General features: G+C 33.3%; 4 protein-coding genes across 5 annotated transcripts; 2 read left to right on the forward strand and 2 right to left on the reverse strand.

Annotated features, from left to right (window-relative positions):
* Positions 1 to 2,030: 2,030 nt before the first annotated feature.
* On the reverse strand, positions 2,031 to 4,455 carry LOC118276319 (tyramine/octopamine receptor). The gene has a single exon (XM_035594581.2). It carries the CDS (start codon positions 3,976 to 3,978, stop codon positions 2,584 to 2,586), a length of 1,395 nt encoding a protein of 464 aa, XP_035450474.2. The 5' UTR covers positions 3,979 to 4,455; the 3' UTR covers positions 2,031 to 2,583.
* A 1,245-nt stretch (positions 4,456 to 5,700) lies between these two features.
* Positions 5,701 to 9,269, forward strand: LOC118276136 (transmembrane protein 127). The gene is made up of 4 exons (XM_035594325.2): positions 5,701 to 5,953; positions 6,492 to 6,743; positions 7,249 to 7,548; positions 8,744 to 9,269. The coding sequence occupies exons 1-4, from the start codon at positions 5,929 to 5,931 to the stop codon at positions 9,022 to 9,024; spliced, it is 858 nt and encodes a 285-aa protein (XP_035450218.1). The 5' UTR covers positions 5,701 to 5,928; the 3' UTR covers positions 9,025 to 9,269.
* Positions 9,270 to 10,559: 1,290 nt separating this feature from the next.
* On the reverse strand, positions 10,560 to 12,613 carry LOC118276135 (nuclear receptor-binding factor 2). Of its 2 annotated transcripts, XM_050707209.1 has the most exons (3): positions 12,448 to 12,613; positions 12,129 to 12,366; positions 10,560 to 11,879 (listed from the first exon to the last, which is right to left on the reverse strand). In XM_050707209.1, the coding sequence occupies exons 1-3, from the start codon at positions 12,469 to 12,471 to the stop codon at positions 11,620 to 11,622; spliced, it is 522 nt and encodes a 173-aa protein (XP_050563166.1). In that variant the 5' UTR covers positions 12,472 to 12,613; the 3' UTR covers positions 10,560 to 11,619. The 2 variants fall into 2 exon arrangements, with proteins under 2 accessions (XP_050563166.1, XP_035450217.2); XM_035594324.2 differs by having other exon boundaries at positions 10,560 to 12,366.
* A 2,814-nt stretch (positions 12,614 to 15,427) lies between these two features.
* LOC118276322 (protein D2-like) lies at positions 15,428 to 16,864 on the forward strand. Its single transcript, XM_035594584.2, has 4 exons — positions 15,428 to 15,690; positions 15,839 to 15,931; positions 16,018 to 16,072; positions 16,217 to 16,864. The coding sequence occupies exons 1-4, from the start codon at positions 15,463 to 15,465 to the stop codon at positions 16,408 to 16,410; spliced, it is 570 nt and encodes a 189-aa protein (XP_035450477.2). The 5' UTR covers positions 15,428 to 15,462; the 3' UTR covers positions 16,411 to 16,864.
* The last annotated feature ends 6,269 nt before the right edge of the window (positions 16,865 to 23,133 follow it).

Here is a 23,133-nt window from a genome sequence, read left to right on the forward strand (position 1 = left end):
AGACAACCAAAAGAAAACAAATTAAAATTATTTTAGTTGATCTACATAGTGCTCGTAATATTGACAAAGCAAAAAGTGTTCTAATTTCGCATTGACAACAATAGATAAATTCGAATATAGAAGAGACCCACAAAGAGAACAAAAACCTATTTTAATTCAGTAACACTAAACAGGCAGAACTCTGTGCCAACTACATAAGCTAGTGCATAAGATATAGGGTCTGGTTACCGCCCAATCCCAATGCAATCCCGACGGGACATTAGTATGCATTCGACACCAGAAACATCTGCCCCTAGGTGCACACAAACAACTGTGAGGTAGCACTGTTATTTATAGTAATACCTATGAAGACTCGTATCCATTATAGGCATTACCTGTTCTGACTGAACTGTAATAGTCTGTTCAATCATTTTGGTCAAGACGTATGTTGTTGATTGATGACACCAGGTAGTGAAACGTGACACCAATGTGGTGGTTTTTAGTCAGTAAAAGTCTGTCTGTCAGCAGTCACGTACTTATTCGATACGTTTTTCCACTTTAAGATCAAAAAAATGGTTTATTTCAGAGCTAAACAGTACCCATTGTACAGTCAATCTCCAATCATATACTGTAAAGGACTACAAAGTAAGATTTGCGTTTCCACGCGATTTAGTTTTCCAGTCACATGTAAACCCACTTTTATGAATCCTAAAATAAAATTTTTAACTATTGGAGCGGAATGGCAGAATAAAAATTCAATAAACAAATATTTACTTTATTTTAACATCAATATTATTTACTTTACTTACAGTTTGTATGTAATCGTGGTTAGTATATAAATTATAATAACAGTGAATAAAACTATTTAATTTTAATTAATACAGATGTTAATGATGTATTTACAATAATGATAAACATTAAACATTTCCTGTTGCGTTACGGTATAATTACTCAAAGTAATATTCTCAGAAATTCCCTGCATTACATATTATACATAAACGTACTTATACATATACATAGGTAATACATACATAGTTCCCTTTTTCTCATGAGACATAAGGGTAGACAGAAACCACAAGCATCTTATCTCGAGAGAAGCAACTGTGTGGTTTTTACAATCAAAGTAATTTTCTTAGAAACAAGACTCGTTTTCTTGCGTATTAAATTAAGTAAGTACTGATTATATTCTTGTCGTACAAAATTAAATGTCGCCCAACGTGGTATTTTCTTAAATATATACGACTTACTGCAAAGTCTACACACAACGTTTTACCACGTATACAAAAGTAAATAGAAACATAAGATAAATAAAATGAACTTTACAGTGTAAATAAGTTAGGTATTTATTAAAACAATCACTATTTCAATATGCTGTAGCCAAGTGAGCAGAATAATATATCTATGTTCGTAATCGTAATAAATTAAACAAAATTAATATCATTCATAACCTAATACAGAGCTATGATTTATTTAGATACACTAGACTCCTTACTTACGTACAGAATAAAAAAGTTCCACAGACAACAATTCTCTGGCTGGAATCATAAATAATTACCACAGAGTATTGAATCAAGGGCAATTCATCAAGCGAATGTCTCTGGCAAGTGATGCGCCAGAATAGGTTACATGATTGATAGCGTTAATTACTCCACAAGATCACAGTTGTATTTTACATAATTATCTTACCTATCTCATAACTTCAATTAGAAACATATTAAGTAAGTAACTAATACACTTAAGTGAGAGGTGTCTAAACAATTTAAGTATAGAACACTCATACATAAAAAATATTAGGCATTATTAGCCTTTTAGTGAAATGTCTTAAAATGAAAATAGACAAAGTATCTGCTACAATTTTGGCACACGTAGGTGCTACTACTAAAATTAACTTGCGTAGGTTTTTAAGACCTGCAATTAATTATTTGTTTATGTCATATAAATAGGTACTTATGTATTTCAAATTACGTAAAACATACTTAGTTATTTAAACTAATAATAATTTTATATGTACCGTAATTAAAGCGACTTAAGTATATGTAAAACATACACTATCTAAAAATATATCTACAGTGTAAACTCTACACTAAAACGTAAGTAAAAAGGCTACATTTCAAACAGATAAAATTGATATCTAAGTAAGTATTCCTTACACGTGTGACTTCGAAGAATAGAGGAGTGATGATGTTATGTTATTTACATAGGAAGCGTACCACTTGACTCAATTCAAGCCAGTTGTTAAGGACCATCCGGATTGTTAACAAGGCTTATGTTCTGTCAAGTCTCGACCTCACAACAGCTTGTTTTGTTCAGCTCCATTTAATTTTAAATATAAATTAGAACAATGGCCTGTGTCAGAGTTGTATTGTTTGTATTTTAGTAACAAAACATTTTAACGTGGTATTTCAGGTATTACGTGTATTTTTAATATGGCCTAGTCATGGCTATTTTTCAGCGTTGTTTTTGAATTCTGAACCACATTTTTTTCTACAAAACGTAGCTAATATAAAACCACATACGGTACTTAAATATTTTAGCAAGTACAAAATATATTGAGATCAAAGCTGACATTAAAATTGTTAGTCACGTAACTACAAAACAATCTACTTATTTAAAACCCAGTAATTTCTTAAACGCTTTCCTAAATTCAATATTGAAAATGGTATAGATTAATGGATTGACTGTAGAATTAGCGTACCCTAACCATGTGATAACATTTATGAGTCTCATGCTAGGACAACAGGAAGAGCAAAAGGGTAGTATGAGGTACATAAGGAAAAATGGTAGCCAACAGATAACGAACACACCCATTATGATGCCCAGAGTTCTGGCAGCGCGCCTTTCCTTAGACAGCGAGATCTTTTGCTTCTGCTCAATGAACTGGTTTACTACGTCCCCGCTTTTATTAACACTCGCCAACAACGGTTTGCCTTGCTTCTTATTTTTGTGGCTCATTTTCTTTAGCGAACCAACGACTTTAGTCTTGTAGCTCCCGCAGCTACCCGGTGATACATCCGCTTGTATCTGGTTCATATTTGCTTCAATCGTCTGCCGCGACACTGGATCATTCAGCAACAGAAATGGCACAAAGAAGTTTTTCTTTATGTCTATGAATGCTTTCCTCTGACACCGTTTTATACTTCCTCCACTGTCAGATTCATTCTCTGAATCTTCTCTATTTTCTTGACTCTCTTCCCCACTCTGTACTACCAACACTGGATTTTTATTCTGGATACGTGTAACAAGTACTCGTTTTCTTAATCTTTGTCGCGCAGCTATGTAGATTTTTATGTATACCATAGTCATAATTACGAGTGGTATGAAAAATGAGCCGAGTGAGGAATACACAACATAACCAGGTTCTGAAGTAAGCTGACAGGGAGTATCCGCTGTAAACTCATCCGGCCAATCATTCCAACCGAGAAGGGGTGGTGAACTTATAATCATGGATAAAATCCATACTCCAATGATTTGATACACGACTCTTTTCAAAGTTCTCTTATTAGCATAGTTTATAGGGTCTGTTATCGCCCAATATCTGTCGAGTGCTATAGCGCACAAGTTCAGGATGGATGAAGTGCAGGACATAATATCACAGGTGAGCCACATCTTGCATAGCTGTTTACCCCACAACCAGCGACCCAACGTCATGTAGGCCACGTTGAGAGGCATCACCAACACTGCAACTGCCAAGTCAGCAGCGGCCAAAGACACAATGAAAAAGTTTTGCACTATCCTTAAAGGTTTATACGTGAAAACTCCAAGTATGACCAGAATATTCCCAAATATGGTTCCAGTGATGACAATGAACAGCATTACAATAGTAGTTAACGCTTCCCATTCTGGTACTGCTATTTCGATCCCGACACTTGAGTTGTAAAGGAAATTGATTGAATAACAAATTGTGTCCTCGAACGAAGTATTGTGTAAGGAATCATTATTGCTATTTACACTTATATTGTAGATGTAATAATAGTCCACATTAATCAAATCGTCATTCATAGCGCTGTTATAGCTCACGAAAATATTGTTTAGCAAGAGTACTGCCTATCTCTAATTAATTTCCCTTTCACGTCACTCGCTAACCAGAACATTGTGGACCCACATTTTTCATGAATTACACAAAAGTTAATTGTTCCTTTTTGTCCGTAATTAATTGGGTAATACAATTTTCAAATTTAATTTATCACTTTTTGTTGTGTTAGACTGGCAATATTTTCCGGAATACAAATATTCTTTGCGAGCAAACGGCTCGTGGCAGACTGGGGGCTCAGGAAACATTTTAAAGCCGACCCACATAGCCGAGATACTTGTAAATAAACTATATGCATAGTTAACCGTGTATAACGTTTGTTCCAACGACAAAGATACACATTCTTTGTGTGTAGCGATGTCACCGTCGCGGACGCCTGGGGCAGTGTGAGAGCTTTCCGTCTATTTTTGTACAACCATCTTAGAACTTACTACCTATGAATGTCTTACTCTTGGAAGCTGTTTTTTCTACTTAAATTATACAAAACATTTAGTCCTACTTAGTAAGGTACTCAAGATATCTCAACTCAAGTCCCCAAGATACAGGATTATCCTAGTTTGGGGGCTAACGATACACTTGATGACAACACCAAAATTAAACAAATTGTGATAATTATAGTATAAGACCATGATTGTGCAGATCATTAATAAATTTATTCTTATTCTTATTTAGCATCCTGAAATTACTTCCTTGACTACAAAATTTAGTAGGTATAGTATGTCATTCTCACATAAGTACCAAGGCCTCCCTACTCAACAACACTGGATAATTGGATCTCAATTACAAGTTTATAGGGTCATTAATTGACTTACCCTCCTAATAGGAACAACGCGCATATTCTCGAGGAGACAAATCACTCGTGACAAGGTTTTCAAGTACATATAGGCAGTATAGGTATGTAATACTACCCATCTACTTCAACTTCGCGTCGTACATAGGAGGTTCGGGTTCTCTCCACGTTAAGTATTCAGGTATATACTAAATAACAAAATTACCCTTTTTTAAATGAGTAATTAGTAATTAATAACACACTAAATAATTAAAATTAGAGCTTTTAAAAGTAGATAGGTACTTACCTTTATTAGTATTTTTTTAAACGTGGCTCCACACATTACAATTTTCTCCTTTATCACAGTGTCATGGCTGCATTTACAAACATATTTCATATTCATAACACAAATTCATGTTCAAATCCGCATATTGTTTCCGGGTCTGGAGCTGTATTGCCCGGGAATTGAACCCGTGAAACATTCCACAGACACACACAAATGGCTACAGTTTTACTTATAATTAGGTATATCCGATAGACAAATAGATGCAGTGGAAATCTTCTTAAATCTAATGTTGTACGTGTGAGCAAAGAAGTCTTATTTACCAAAAATGGTTCATGGTTCGTCTAGCTTGGCTGTACCCATTTCTAGCTATCACCGCCATCTATCGATCATTGTATGAATAATAATTAACAAGAGGAGAGTATCGTTTCATAAAATTCAAAATATTTATTATAATTACAATACATTCTCTGAATTATTATGTAAATAATAATATATTTGATAAAATCTTTTTTTTTTCATTTCGTTGTTCCATGTAGTATGAAACTATAGCAGCCTGCATAGAACGGAATGTTGTTGCTAGCTGTCAAACGGTTTTAGCAACAAGTGGCGCTGGTGTGCAATACGATTTGCGTGAGAGTACAAGAGAAGTCCGATTATTTTGATTCTCATGTGACATCATTTTGTTTGATATATTCTACATCTTTAGCACCAGCTGTCAAAATATTTTGCGGAGGCTAAAAGCCTACGGTTTTGTGTATTATCGCATGTAAATCGTGGTTTCTAAACATTATAATCAGTAATAACAATATACAAACGTGCCTATTGTTTACTTTGGTGTCTTGTACAAATGATAAGTGCAACATAATGGGGTGTTTATCGTGGATCCGAGGTATGACGTTCAATCTTGTTGATTATTTTACTTATTCTGTATTATTTCCATTCAATTAAGTTAACGACTACTTCAGTTACAATTGACTGATATTTCATAAATGAGTTTGCTATAACTATGCTTATCATGTTTTTCTACGATACATCGTGCGTATGACCTTTTCCTTGAGTTAATGTTATTAAAAGGCTGCGTACGTATTTGCATTACGACATGGTACCGATTACACAGTCAACATATTTGGCGTAGAATAGCATTACCTAAGTTAATAGTGGCTTGTCGACCTCCCTCGAAGATACGCCTCCCCAGAGGTGTGAAACTATTTATAGCATAAACATAACTGTCTCATTCTTACGAGCAGAGATGTGTCAATCATCGTTTATCAGGTAGTCAGGTGCTGTAACTATGTAAGAAGTAATGATTTTACACAGTTATTTCCTTAACTGTTGTAAAAATATCAAAGTAGTTAGTGTCTGTTGTACAATTTTCCTTATGTAGTATGTTCCATATGTAGTATAACATGTTACTATGTGTTTTTCAGGGTTAAAAATGCCGTTTCCTTTTAAAGATAAGGAACTGAATAAAATTGCGGCGCTTTTCAATGTTTCTACGTTTCTCCTGACATGCGCTGCCCTAGTTCAGCCCAGTTGGTTCAGGATCAAAGGATTGCACTGTACACAGAGCTTGTCCTTAGCACAATTTTTTTCCTTTGACAATGATGATGATGATGAGGAACAGCTTACAATAAGACAGAGTGAATTTGAACCACTACAAAGTGTACATGACTACAATGGTAAGTTTCAACTTCTTAAAGAAACTCCTACTTTTTAGTAAAAATAAATAACACACAACTGCAGTTTAGCAGAAGGAAAGTTGTGCAAAATGTTTGTATCAAAGAGGTAGTTAACTTTATTGCTTTCTCCATTACATGAAAATAATCATATTCAGTCAAATTATATTTGGTGTACTCCAGGAAGTAACCAATAAACCTTGTGTTCAGTCATGCCTGTAACATTGTCTGTAACCATCAATAATATAGGTAGATAATCAAGTAAAAAATGTGATGAGCTATGATGATAAATATGCTGCATTTAAAGTAATTTTTTTTTCCAATAAATTCTAATTTATAAAAATTACAAATTTTGTGACACAAATACTTTAAAAAATGCAAAGCAAAGACAATGACATTCAAATGACAAGACTGCAAACATATCCACTAAATATTCTAATTGTTAAACAAATATTTTGACTTGAAAATGTCCTTATAGTCTTTAAAACAATTTAAAATCTTTTTACAGGTTTACCTCCTTGCACAACGCCGGAGACAATAACTCTAATGAGGATCCTTATACTATTATGCTTTATGGTGCTACTTTGTTCCTGTATTGGGACCCTGATTAACCTTACAAGCCTTAACAGCCGAGCTATAAAGATGTTAAGAAGGAATGCTATTCCGAGCATAATGTGTGTATTTTGGGTCATAGCTATTGTCGGTGTGTGTTACTATACTACTGTTGTACTGGGTAATGCAAACAACAGTGACCCAAATACCATCCAAGTGGATTATGAATATGGATTTTATACAATAACAGGAGCAGGTGAGTGACATACTTATAGTTTATAATAAAAAAGAATAAGCTATTGCTTGTGTCATTAAATTTTAATGGCATAAGCAATTATAAGTAATGTTGTGAACCTATTTTTACGAGTTCTATATATTACTTTGTAATAGAAATAGTTTAATGGGAAAGTAAATTAGGTAAATTAATCTTGTTTATGCAGATAAGGTTTGTTCTATTAATTAAGTAGAAGGTTTTGTTTTCATGTTATCATGACTACAAAATTATTATGGAGAGTTCCTGTTTGGGTATTTTTCCATGTGAAAAACCCTTGGGTATAATGTCAATTTAAGGAAACATTTATCAAGCATTGTATAGTTATTCCATTTATGGAAAAACTACCATGCTGTGAACAAATTTAGCGAATACTACTAACTAACTACTATTTGTTTGTCAAATTCACTAATGCTGACCAAGCTATTAAAATTTTGATTTCCTGTTATAATACCAACTAATTGGATAATGGATCTTACTTAAATGTTAATGTTATCATTAATTACAGCATTCAAGTTTTTGTTATTATAATTAAATTGTATAATATGACAGTAATACTCATTTTGAGTTCAACTATGTTGACTAACTTTGTGACGCAACTAGTCACTTAAGTATAATTAAACTAATGAAACAGCATATTTAGGTATCTAATAGTCATAATTTAGGGTAATAAATATTGTAACATGTTTATGCTAACTACTACACTTTTTTGTATGGTCAACATGAGATATAAAGAAATAATTAATTTACAAAAGTATTTATTTATATTGATCAGACTTGCATTGTAAATAAGTTATGAGATCTCAAGGAAAACAAAGTTTTACACACTACACATCATAACTTCACAAATGCTACATGGTGTAAAATGAAAAATCCATTGTTCATTCCTTTTTTGCTGTACAATAGTTATTGTAATAGTGTGTATGATACAACAACCAAGCCATATGTTGACTAAGTTGTGAAGTTTAAACAGTAAAAATTGCTGAACGTATTTTTATTTTGGTGGAGTATTCTATATTAATTTACTACTTGAAAATGAATAGAGTGAGATTCTTGAGGAAGTTATTGTTTAATATTTATAATATAAATAGTTTATACATATGTAACTAAATACCGCGTGTAGCCGGAAAATCAGTGATGTGTAAAATTGAAATCTAATTTTATAATTTAAACATTACAGGTGCATTGGCCTTGTTAGCATCTGCTGCAAATCTGTGGGGAGCTCCACTGTCAAGCGACGAGGATGTTCAGAGACGGAACTTAATGGAAGACTGGGATGGATATGAGGCTCACAGCGTGGGCCCTACGCCTGCCGTGCCTACCCTGCCCCCGTACACGCCGAGCGCAGAGTACGTGCCCACCATACACCCCGCCTACGCGCCACCAGTTCTCGGCTCACAACAATACTTCCCCTTCGATGACCTCTCAGTACTTCCACCTCCTCCTCCATACACCCCTTGAGTCTCTAAAACTTATCCAGTTTTCTTCTCAAATCTCCCAAATATTGATGTATTTTTAGTTGTAATCTACAGTATTTATTATTTTAATTATTACAGCTTAATAAGTCCAACGCTGAAGGCTAGATAATTAAGGCTTGTGAATGAGACATTTGACACATCTTTGATGAAAGTCAGATAAGAAAGGAAGTAATCTCAAGTTTTCTGTTAACACACAGTGAACAACTTGCGTTTTCTGCAGATAATGAATGAATTCTTCGTATTTTGTGTTTTTATGTTACATGTGATGAATGTTTTATAGGGCTGAGTTAAATTAATGCATATTAATAAGTAACTTTAATTTAATCTAATGAAACTCAAAAACGCCTAAAATATTAATGGAATTATTGGTTTATGTATGTATATATTGTGGTTGTGAGTTAATTAATGACTACTGTTCACTTCTAACATGTGATTTGCCATTTTAGTGCCTATTCATGTCGTGTTTCTCGAAATGCTTTAAGATAAAGTAATTGAAGTTCTGTTTATTATTTATGCCTAAATAGGTGGTTATTTTGTAGGTTTAAGGATCGAGTAGCACTATTCGTAACAGATAAATACATAGTAGTCTGTTGAGCGATAGAAGAAGAAATTGTTAAATACCAAGATTCTTCTATGTATATCTCTTACATAAATATACAGATTACGAAATGCCAAATGAAATAAATATACATATTGTTAAATCCCCAATGTATACCTACCTATTTATAATAAGATATTATAATCTTATCATTATTTTAAGATTATCTTCACAATACTATTGGCACATGCTTTAATTCATCATTTTTAATGAATTCAACACTAGAAGTATTAGAACACTACTAAACTTAACCTCATTTTGTCACTAATTTGATCTTTATTGCTCTCTTGACGCTTGTGCTATAAAGAAAAACGATGTTTCTCAATAATTTTGTTGTTTCATGTGTACATGTCTAATCTACTTAACCTTTTCCAATATAAAATGAAAGCAATCCATCACTAAATGCCTTTAATGTTATAGAAATGGTATTAAACCATTGTACTTTAGTAAAGAAATACTGTTAAATTAGATGATATTATACTAATGAAATTAATGTGTTGCGAGAATTTAACAACAGACTAAAGCCACAACTGTTATCTAAGGGCAATGAGTCCAATGTAATTATTGTAACAAACATATTATAACATGAGAGATCTGTTTCATTAAAAGAAACAATAAAATGAGCTTTTTAGAATCTAGAAGTAACAATTTGTGGTTTTGGAACATAAGGAAAATGAACTAGAAAAATGTACCTAAATTAAAATCTATGTATGAATAATAGATTAGTACTGGTAGCACCCCCTGTATAATATTCATGTTACCAAAAATATAGGCATGTTATTAGTTTTATTGTTTGTTAATGTATAGACTCCTTATAGAAGTAAGAATAGTTATTCCCGGTATATCAACTGGGAAGTTTATTTTTACATTAAAACAAGAGTAAAATTTTATTTTTGTGTAAGACCAATATGCAATACATATCTACAAAAGAAAAAATCGGGTTTTTATTTGTAGCATCCTTTTACTACATAATAATATACACATACATTTTACATAACGATTATTACAGATGTAATAAAAAAATTAAATATACAAATTACACACAAACAAAGTACATAATACAACCTAAACTTGAATTATTGTACTTTTGCACCAGAGATGTGCTACTTAGCTTTGCTACTAAGGTTAATAGCTAAACTGTAAAACTATGTGACCGTTTCCACTGATACTATGCGATGTAGCTGTACTATAAAGATTGCAACACTTAGTAGCTGTATGAGGAGGGTTTAAGTATGAGATGTATCGATAGTAGGGATGCAATCCATAGCATGCATCATTCCATATAAAAAACACAGTGTAGCTAAGTCCGATTCCACTAATCTTTAGCTATGTGTACCAATGAATATGATTGGTGGAAGCCAAATGCATCACACCAATGTAGTATAGCACATCTCTGGTTCAAAATAACCGCTTTTACAAATCAAATAAAAAAAATACCACAACATGAAAAGGCTCTTCTACCATGACAAAAAATATACATCATATACATGACACTAATAAAAAAGTAAACAAATCTTAATGTTTTGCTGTAAAACATAATAATTATTTTGCTTTAATTCACCTCCATTCATTAATGATCTTGTCATGTATGTCATGGTTCAACATTATTACTACAAATACTGTTATAAAAACAAAAGTAATGAAAAAATATTTAATTTAATGATGAGGAATCACAATCTATGAATAGAGAACAAAGCAGCTTATACAATTCGTCCAGCATTGTATCAATTGCTTTATAACTAGTTAAAATACAATACCATGAGTTAGATTTGGATATACATATAATCTTATGCTTGAAAAGCTAATTGATCTAAGCAGAATTTTTTGGTGATATTAATTTATTTTGGAACCAAATTTTTCTCCATTGAATATGCAAAAAATGTCAGTTAGATCAATTAGCCTCTCAACCATTGATATTATCTATAGGTGTCTAAATGGTCACGTAAGTTAAAATCTTAGCTTGAAAAGTCCATTATTTAACTATAAGTCCTTCAGCGCACTTAAATCAAAATGAGGTTGAACAACTGGTCTGTGTTGTGGTTCCTTTGCAATCGGCATCTTCTGGATAAACTCATTTGTCAAACCTTCATTTCCACTAATATTTGAAAAGTTTCGTTGTAATAAATCACTTTGAGTTGGAAGATTCAAATACTTGACTCTCTCTTTTTCCAGGTAACTCACTCTTTCTTTTAATGTCATATTTTCATCCTTAAGTACTTCAGCTTGCAACACCAATTGTTCTACAAGGGAATGTAAATTTTGATTCAATATCTGTAATTCTTCTATAACAGTTTCCTTTCCTTTTTCTATCTTCTTTCCATCCACTACATCCACTTTAGCAATTGCGTCTTTCAGATGGCCTTGTTCAGAATTTGGGTTTTTTAATTGATATAACAAAGAATCAGCTTCATTTATTGTTCTATATATAGCAACTTGGACTTTTGAACTATCATTACTTAAGATATTATAGTTTGGATCTTTGCTCAAACCTTTGATGTGATCCATGGCCTTTTTCACTCTTTCGTATTGTTCTTTCTTGCTTTTGATGAGATCCTTTTGTTTTAGGTGGTAACTGTGTTGTAGTGTGATGGATTCTAGCGCGACTGATGACGTCGTGGATTTCATAGCGTCCAATAATAATTCCGCAGCATTGTGATGGCACTGCATTGCTTCATCGTATCTATTGTTGATGAGATGCGCCTCAGCACGACGGTGTTGTTGATGAGCCTGGTGACAAAGTTATACAATATTTCAGTCAAGTGAAATTAAATCAAAAGCATTATTTACCTAATATAAATTAGTCGTTACCAAATTAAGTGGATGTAAATCCATTTTGATGTGGTTATTTTTACTTAATGAAAGTATAATAATGTATTACAGATTGAAGTTATTGTTTATTATTCTACTTTATAGTGTTGTCAAAAAAAGTCTCCATGTCCGCGACTCCGCGACATTTGACGTTTGACAATTGTGTGACTGTCACTGTCAAATGAGAGATTACTTTTTAAATTTTTGGACACTAATCTTTTCAGTCCGTATATATTTATTTATTATTATAAAAAAGATACAATATTTATTTAAAATAATCTCCCACATGTGGGGTTTAGCATTTATATGGTATAGGTATATTAGGTTTGGTATTTAAGTAAATTTTCAGATAAATACTCAAAATGGATAAAGGAGATTCTTTGGATGAATGTTCGAGTAAAACTGGATAAATACTCAGTATTTACTCGGTATTTATCCATTTTGAGTATTTGTCGGAAAATCAGACATTCCCGCAGTCCTACATTCAATCTACACTAATGAAACGCATATTATTATTTTAAATTTTTGTTATTTAAAATATCTACTCTTTATTCAGTAAAACTCGGGTAAAACGAGAGAAAAGAATAAAAACTGCCGTGGTTATAATAAATACTTTTTGAAGAAAACATGAATGTACTTTTAGTGCACTGCGCTAAATGAAAGAATGCAAACTATATCATTTGAGTTTGTTAATTTGACACCATTTTGCGGTTATTTTAATTTTATTTTGTAAATTTAAATGATGATAGATCAATAAAAAATTATTCCTTAGTTAAAAACGCTAACATGTCAACCAACAATCGCAACTTAAAAAGATTCTGGATTGCTAAAACGAATCAAATTTTAAAATGTCCTCACTTGTCGCTGTCCAAGAAGATTCTTGCATACAAGATATTCATGAGACCACTGTTGATTTACAATTGGTTCGAGGGATGTAAGTTTGAATTAAAATCTTTAGAAGTACATGCCCTAAAACGCATATTTTTTGCAAGTAGAGAGAAGTGTCTGTATAAACGCTATACGGACTTGGATGTAACTGAACATTTGAATTTGCAAGCAATACAGTGGAATCGAGCAACAAGATCTCCTTTCAATATTCTTAGACAAATGCTACACGCAGTATCAGAAACTGTAGCTGATCCAACGCTTTATTTCACCAGAGCCAGTGATAGGAGAATTTACTGCCGACATCGTTCCTATTGTTCTCGACGTCTGACTAATAGCATTTATTCTGATTCTTCAAGAAAACTCGATAGAAGGTCACGTGTAATAGCGAATGTAAAACGAATTTACTATAAAAAATGTGGATATTTGCAATAAAGATGCCATAAAATACACACATCTTTTTATTTTATACATATTGTTGTTACAAGTACCTATAGATATGACTATTTGGGCTCATCTCTTTTTACATGCTGCTAAAGGGTCTCACAAATCCGACATAGGTACCTGATTAGGACCTAGGTATCTGATTAAATGTTGCTCACTTTACTGTACCTAAATTGCAAGTTAATAATAATTATTGTGTATATCAGTAGGTATCATAAAATAAGCCTAGTTACTTAGACGTTTGTGAGAAAAAAGACGGTGAATAATACCTTTGCTTCTAAAAGAGCCATGGGCTATATCCGACTACTCGATTAGAGACACCAAAAAAACAAAAAGATTTCATTGATTTTTTATTCTGGTTTTTCACTTAACAGTCATTATATAAAAAGTAAAGCCCTTTATCATCAATCATTATGAGGATCCACACAACACACGATGAAAATTATTTACCCCATTCTTCAACTGGAAATCAAAGTTTATTTGTTACCGCAGGAAGTTTATCTAGTAGGTATCAGTTAAATTGTGGTACCTAAATAGCTCATCCTGAGAAGTCATTCATGGTTTTAGCTCCTAGAGAACTCACATTCTTATGTCAATTTCTTGGAGTACCATGGCTAGCAAAGTTCATTTCCAAAATTTTAATGTTCATCTCGGTTCTTGAGGCTCGCTGTCGTTCCAAAACCGCACTGACCGGCGTGACCTCCGGCATCGTCTACTCAATGCTCTTTCTTCGTTCTTTAACAACGCGTCCCAACGTAATCTTTCATTCTTCACATGTTCCAAAACGTCGCTTGTTTGGTAAACATTATACACAGTCCTGATACTAAGCCTAACTCTGTTAGGATCACTGCGAGAAAAATTCGATTTATATATTTTGCATAGAAGTCTGATTTCAAACTGCAGTAGTTTTCTAGAATTACAATTGTCTAAGTTCCAAACCTCGCAACCGTATGTGAGAATAGGTCTAACGAAGAGTTTGTATAGCTGAAACTTAGCTCGCCACGATAGCCGGCGGTTGCATAATATCTTCCGGAATCGGTCGCGCCACAACTTGGCACATCTCAGTCGTTCTGTTATTTCAAGGGCCATCTGCTCTCTTGTTAACTGAGGTATTCCTAATCTGTTCTGCTCATAAAGATTTTGCATCGCATATAAAACGCAAAGCACTGGTTACCTCGGTACGTTCATGGTTTTGTCTAAATTAAAGTTGTTTTATTAGCACTTGCAACAGATATTTTGTAATTTGACCAAAAATGGCAGTTAGGTATCTAAGTTGTTAATCTGACATAAGCGCATAATAAGGTCTTAACCAAAAAGTTAGGTGTAACTATAGACACCTACTTAGGTACCTAAACGTTGAACATTAATAATATGTTACTTCTAACCGTTCTGGAAAACAACTTTTTTCATTCTAACATCTAAGAAAGATGTAGCTACTTAGCCTAGACGGGCTAGATGCGATGATTGAGAGCCAACCTTTCGAAAGTAGGTTTACATACACTTGTGCTGAGACCTACCTGCTGCATGCTATTACTTCATTACATAATGAGGTAACAACATCCCTTCTAGTTTCAATGTTATCGCAACCATTGTTACCGTTTTGTTTAAAAATAACCATCAGTTTAGCAACATGTGAGCTGTTGCAGTTCTAACGGTTAAAAATCAGTTACCTTTAAGACTTTGAGGATGATAAAACAATGTTTGTGGATTGTATTTTTGTGGAGGGTGGCGTTCTGCGTTCCCCAGTGTTCTGTGACTGAAGTAAAGAGTCTGCTCGAGGGTTGTGACCGGCTTACAGGGTTGAATATAACTACCGTCGGCGGTACCATGGTCAATGATCACAACTGCGATGTCGTGCTCCCGAAACAAGTGTTCATGGAGGAGCCACTGTTCCAGTACTCTTTGGCTGATTCAGTAATTTGATGATCAAACTTTTTTTATAGAGGATGATTTAAGTATTTTTATACAAACTATACATAACATAAATGCGTTATAAGTACTACATAACTTATAGTCAGTAGTATCGAAGTTTCATCTAACAAAAATCTTTTTTGTGTTTCAGAAAAAGTTTTACACTTTGATCATGGTTGACCCAGATGCCCCACCCCAGATAGATGGCGAGTTTTATCTTCATATGGTAAAATCTAATATACCGGTAAGCAATTCGTAATTCTATATTAAAAATTGTATTAAAAAGTGATTGCGAACAAAAAAACACAAATGTATATCTTCAATTTTCAGGGCCTGGCATTGAAAGCCAAGGAAAGTAGCAAAACAGTTGGTATAGATTACAGAGGTAAGTCTTTATTTTCTTGCCTTTCTATTATTTACCCTACTTTAAGTAATAGAAGTATTGTAGGTAATAGAAGTGTTATACGTATAAGTAATAGAAGTATTGAATTAATCAATAACGGGCACTATAAACAACTTAATTTTTTAGGGTACAAGCCACCAATGCCACCTCGCGGATCAGGCCAGCACCGCTACGTCATCCTACTATACGAACAGGCTGACGGCAACAGTTTCCTACCGTCCGTTCCGTCGACACGCCACAGATTCTCACTCGCCAAGTGGCTCGTCGGTAAAAACATCTGTGGACCTATCGCAGGAATGGAATTCAAGACTGAATACTAGATGGCGTTAGTAGTCATGATTGAGATTGTGTTTCAATTGTACTGACGAAATAAGTGATTGATATATTTTATCTTTTGAATTAAATGTATTATGTATGTATGATTTTATTCACATATTAAATTGTTCTGCAGTGCTGAGTGGTAAACCTAGATGTATTTCCAAAAGTCTAGAATATAGTAGGTAGATACCGTACCTATATAAAATAAGACACAAGAATTTTGTTTATCAAACAAGATGAAATAAATTATATTTTAGTACCAATTTATTTATAGTTCCCATGTTTAAAATGGTATCATTTGAAATCATAAATGTATATTAAAAACGCTTCGAAATTAAAAACAAATGAGTTGTGTGAATAAAATTATTAAAGTGTCAAATAAATTGTTAACTCCGAACTGTAACGTTTTAAGAGTAATTAAATATTCGAATAAAGAACACGTTTATTCCGCTTTCACAGGTTGTAGATTTAAAAAAATAATGAAATTTGGGAAACAATCTTCGAAGACGTAATAAAATCATAATAAGCTTTACAAAACTTTAAGTGGACATTTTTACGCTTTTTCATAAGTAAATATCATAAAACGTCTTGAGGTGATAGTTTAATATCTTCCATTAGATTAGTCTCAATACTTGAACTATTTATTCATTACAATGAAGCCAGTAAATGATTAAAAGAAATAAATATGTCTAAATGTATTCGTAGGTACAACACTGTAGGCAAATAGTAAGGGTTAATTAAAACAACTCGTATACTCTTCGTGTGCTAAACACACTTCTTTTGTTTCATTTCAACGGACAAGTTGAAAAATAATGGCGGCACGAGCTGAGCGTAGGCTGCGCACGCGCACGCGACACTTCCCTCTCACCTCGCGGCCCACGCGCCACCACCGTGCACCGCGCCTAATTTATATCAACAAATTATTTTCTCATCTCTAACTACTGGTTTTATCCCAAGTGATTTATTGTTGACGAACTAATATTATACAATTTTTATATTTAGGTAATTTTCGCGAGCGAGTGTTGTGTACAAAAATAATGCGAATGTCACGTGGTGTGACAGTTCTCGGAATAAGCACCATGGTCCATGACCCGGGTGGTCCCTTGCAGTTTTATAGTGGTACTTAATATGTCAATGTATTATAGCCGCCGTTGTTTTCGGACACTTTTATAAAGTATCACAAGGTTTAATTGTGTTTATAAAAGTTAATTCAATTTCGTTCGTGTCGTTTTGAACTCGAGTAAAAAATGTTTTCGACCTCTAAAGTTTATTGTGGGCTTGTTTTGTTATGTTTTCAATTTGTAAGGGTTGTACGATTACGGTTTTATTATTGGTACTTATTGGTACGATTAAGTAATATTTTACCCGTTCCTTCTACGTTTTACTGTTATCAACTTTACCTATAACTTATGATATGTTTGCTTTTATGGTAGAGATGTGTCATCAGACCATCACAGATAGAACTCAGTAGGGCTGATGCCTAATCCGGAGTTGCGGACTACCTAAGAGAGTTTACTGGGGCTCCGGCTCGACAAACAGGAGTAGGAACGGGGTGGTATTTAGTCAGTTAGAATCTGACACTCCCTCTCGCCTTGCCCTGGCGAGAGAAGTCATTGGATGATTTACCCCCTAAAAAAATGGTAGAGATGTAAGTAATCTAGTGAGACTCACAGTCCTTACCTTATGAATCGAATTTCTAAGTATTTGACTAACAGCAACAATTAAACCAATGGTAACAAGTAACCTAGTCAATAACTGCAGGTATGACAAATCCATTTATTGAAATAGGCATAAATGCACTGTACTTTTTACACTAATTTTACTGTAATTTTCTGTACTTACAGTAATTTTCTTTTGTCATAAATACTTCAGAATCCCATCCAAAGTTCCACTGAAATCAACAGGTAGGTACTTATTGAGTTTCATATTCATTTATTGAAATGTATTTCTTTATAACTCAATGTTCAAAATTAGCTTTCAATATAAGAAATACTTGAGTTTCAAAAATTAAAATGAGATGTATTGCTTTGCAGTCTAGACAACTGATTACTTTAAGTATTCTAGGTATCAAGTACCTACTTTAACGTGAAAAAATACTTTCAGACTAAAAACAAACCTTGGATCCTACTTAACATGATCGTATAGATCTATTTATATCAAAGAAAAACAATTTTAATTGGGTCTTATATAAAATAATCCCCTATAAGAATAAATTGCTTCAGGAAAATGTATTAAAATTTTGTCTATAAAAATACAGTTCTTAAGGAATATGAAGGGCAAATGAAGCTTTCAATAACATTATCAACCTACTGAAATGCGTCACGTCTGGCTAATGTTTATGAAACAATATCTTTAATTAGCGGAGGATAAATTGACATTTACCTACCTACAATAACGTACAAATCAGAATACTAAATACTGAAAAACTTGAATAAAACATATGTAGTTTATTCAAATAAAACAAAGTTTTATTTACTAATCAAGACTTATTCAAAAACTATAATTCTACCTAAGAACCTGTAGTAATGACATTATTAAAATACCTACCAAATACTTACGTACTAAACTTGATTCACTCAAAAACAAATAATTTACTTACATAAATGCACCGATATTTTCGTTATGATTTAATTAAACACACTTGTAACAAACAAACGTAATTCTAAGAATAATCCCGTAATGATTTGAATGTTGAATGAATGATTAATCCTGGTTAACCACAAAATGACACAGGGAGTGATCAGTGCACGTTTTCTCGGAAGATATTTGTTCCAACTCTATTTTTATCCTTTTAGAGTAAGAGGTAGTATTTTGAAGGTCTTGGCTTAGTTTCGATCGCGGTCACCACGACACTTAATTAATATAGATACCAAAATCAACTGTAAATTATTATACTTACGATATCTAAGTAAACATATTTAATTGGTAAACTAAGAGAAGTTCTATATAGGGATAGGGTACTATTACCTATGCATAGACAACGCACAATTTTAAATAATCCATTTGCATATAAAAAAAAATGTCAGTAGTAGCATGAAGTCTGGAATTGTGCCTAGTATATGGCAATAGGCTCACCCCTTATTACATGAAACTTATAACACGGTTACAATTTTAACATGGTGACTAGTGGGTGTACATTGCACATAAGTGCTGTAATGTGCAGATGGACCTTTGCCTATTCCTTCGGGGATAAAAGGTGTGACGTTGGATACTTACTTCAAGAAATCCAATAAAACTTTGGCTCACGTATCTACATATTAAAAAAACTATCAAAAAGCATGTATTTTTATTATGCATTTATTTGAAATCGATAGAGTAAACAATATTTGTATCAACTATGTGTATTAATGTGTATGCAAATACGGATAGTCACGTACCTACTTACTTACTATTAGATAAAATATACGACATAGGTATCGGTATCGGTATCGGTAAGCCAATCAGAAATTAAATAACATAAATATTAAAATTACTTAACGCACGCTTCAGATATATTATAATTATTATAAACGCTTAGATTTGACTCGAAGATGACATCACCGCTTAGTGAAGGTTCGTTCAAGCTAGCCTAATTAACAATTTCGTTGAAAGGTAAAAACGAAACGAAACTGATAGATATCTAATGGTTGAGTTGTCATATCATGGAGTTGAATGTCGCATCTTTTTTGACAGGAAGCTCGTCTATCGTAAATTAATCGACATGGCTCTCCAGAAACACCAAATTACTGAACCGGTTTGGCATGTGCTCGGCCGCTGACCCGCCGGAAATACTTGCGACGCAACACCCATAGAGAAACTCGCCACGTTTTTCTTAATATTCAAATGAAGAACATTACGTTGCATGATTTCGAACTCATAGAGGGTTCGAAACCGTCACCGTCGTCAATGTTCCACATATTATTGAAATTTTTGACTTGCATTAATGAATTTTTTCACATAATATTCTAACGTGTTGTTTAAAAGTGTAGCTACATTTTTAACGTAGGTAGAATTGAAAATATCTACACTTATTTTTGAAACCCATCAATCAAAGGAGATTTACGATTCTTCGGAATCTTGTTATTGCAAAAAATAAAATAATAAGCACATAAAGTATCCTTTCCGTGTAATTTTCTCAAAAACATTCTGGCTTGTAAACAATTATAAGAAATATTATTGTTTTATAAAATTATTTATTTCTGCCGTATATTTACGTACTAAGTACGTAAGTAAGTACCTATTAATTTAAAAATATCAATTACTGCGATTTTTTTAGGTAAATTACCCGAAAAGCTTTCTGCGTTATAAAAATACTCTCGAGTACTTTATTATTTGTATTATTGTTTTGTTTACATTGATGTCTAACCTCTTAGGTTACATTTATGATATCAATGGCCGCCCGTATTCAGAGTCATTTAATGGTTGCTTAACCCACCGTAGCCGTGCCGTAGTCGCGCCGTAGCCGCGCCGTAATCGCGCCGCAGTCACGGTGTAGCAGAAGTAATACTATACTGTAAGCATTTGTACACGCCAAATATTACATAGCGTTCATTGCGATACGGTATTGTTCCCGAAAATAAAACAAAAAGTTTAATACAACACCCCATAACTAAAAACCTAAAATATTTATACAAAAATCTCAATAACAAGAATAAAAATATGTGGTTACAATATTTCTCGTTTAAATTCTAAAACTGACGGTAAAAAATATGCCTGTTGACCGATAAACTTGACCGAGCGAGTCAGGCTGCAGGCTATGGCTAGTCGAACAGCGTTGATTGGCATTACCGGCTATTTTCCTTATTACCTATGATTACATCCTATAGCCAAAACGTTTGGTTATTGAATTACATACATTTGTTAAACATGTAATTGACTTAATAAAACCATTATACTTTTCGTAGTTTGACTTGAGGACATAATCACATTAAGATTATATCAATTATCAAGAATTATAACGTATACGTATGTCTACATTAATTTTAAACGTTGCTATTAGAGATTGTTTTTCAATTACATAGGGTTTTATGTACTCGAATAAAAAAAATCGATTGAGAGTACTACTACCTTTGTAATTTATTTATATCTATTAGGAAGACTGACAGACTTATAACACTAGAGTACATAAAAACAATAATAACTAACTCATACATATTCATTTTCGTGTTTTCGTAAAATAAAAAGAACAACTCAGACTGCTCAGTGCTTGATGCAAGACTAGTATAAGGTTGCAGCAAACAGCTCACCCCTCGACACGACTATATTCTCAAACAACACTACCTACACCGATACTTTTTTTTAAACATTTACTCACTAAAACACTTACTTTAGTATTAACTTTTACATCAAAAATCGCCAAACTGTATTACAGTTTGTTGGCGATTACTTGCATCCTACACCTCTACCTGCTTCTTAGGCCAAATCGCAGCATAAAATTTTATTTTGTTTATCGTTTGGACACGTGTCGCAAGTGCTGTTATATGTGAAAAGTCAAAAGCTATGGCTTCCTTCCGGTCGCCCACGGTCTGCCCACGCGTGGCCATCGCCCACGCCTAGGTATAATATCAATCAATTCGGCTAAATCTACTTCTGCTTGCAATACTTGCAACATAAAGGTTTTCGACTTCATTATGGACATTTGGACCTGTTTGCTTCACATTAATCATTGTTGAGCATATTGACAATAAGGTACTTATTCTATACTTCAACCCAGATACCTAGATATCCCGAGCTGCGGACTAACTAGCGGGTTTACCGGGGCTCCAGCTCGAAAAGCAGGAATAGGGACGGAGTGGTTTTTAATCAGTAAAAGTCTGAGTCTCCCTCGCCTCGCCCAAGGTGGGAGAAGTCATTGTATGATTTCCCTTAAAAAAAGATAAAAGAGTAAGCGCCTGTTTCGCCACTTTCATATAGACTAAGTACCTGATGAATTTATGTGACAGACAGATCGTACATACAAATTACATTCTTAATTTAAAATCTTGTGCATAACGGGTATCTAGACATTTGAAACTGGCCCTATATATGTATATATGCTTAGGTATGTACCTAGTATCTACATAAACATACATATTCTAATTATGTATATAGTTCTTGTTCTATATAAGTCAACGGAGCAAGATTTTTATATCTAGTTTAGCGCTCAGTTTCTTGTAAGACCATTTTTTACAACACAAGAGCTTATAAGCTTATAATTTACTTAGAAATATCGATTACATTTCGTTTGAATCGGTATTTTTGGTTAAACTTTATGTATTTTACAGTCTAAAGAATCTGTTACACCTTCCATGGGTGGGTTAAATTAAACATTACATAGTACTGTTAATTCACCGTACTGAGGTAAAAAAATTAAATCTAACATAATAAGATGTCCTATAAACTAGACAAAAAATAGTCTTTTTGCGCCGTTATTTTATTTTTAACAGATGTCCCAAGTAAACATTTCTCCATAAGTATATTTTTCAGGTTCCTTTCTAGACCCACGTATTCAAATCCTTGTGAGAATTGGACACGTTTACTAACAAACATTCAAAGGATTTCAAACCTAAGTGAACAGAACTGATAGAAATAGAAATAAGGTAAACAGTTTTCCGGAAAAAAAGGTTACCTTGGTCCTTGGTCCTTTATTTATTATTATCTTGGTCTGGTACAAGGGTTACGAACATAATATGTAAAGACGAATGTTTTCCGACTACTCAGAAAATATATATTTAGAGCTGTTTTTATAATCTAAAGGTAAGAAGAGG

This window comes from Spodoptera frugiperda, chromosome 31 (assembly GCF_023101765.2).
Source record: "Spodoptera frugiperda isolate SF20-4 chromosome 31, AGI-APGP_CSIRO_Sfru_2.0, whole genome shotgun sequence".
Lineage (NCBI taxonomy): Eukaryota > Metazoa > Arthropoda > Insecta > Lepidoptera > Noctuidae > Spodoptera > Spodoptera frugiperda.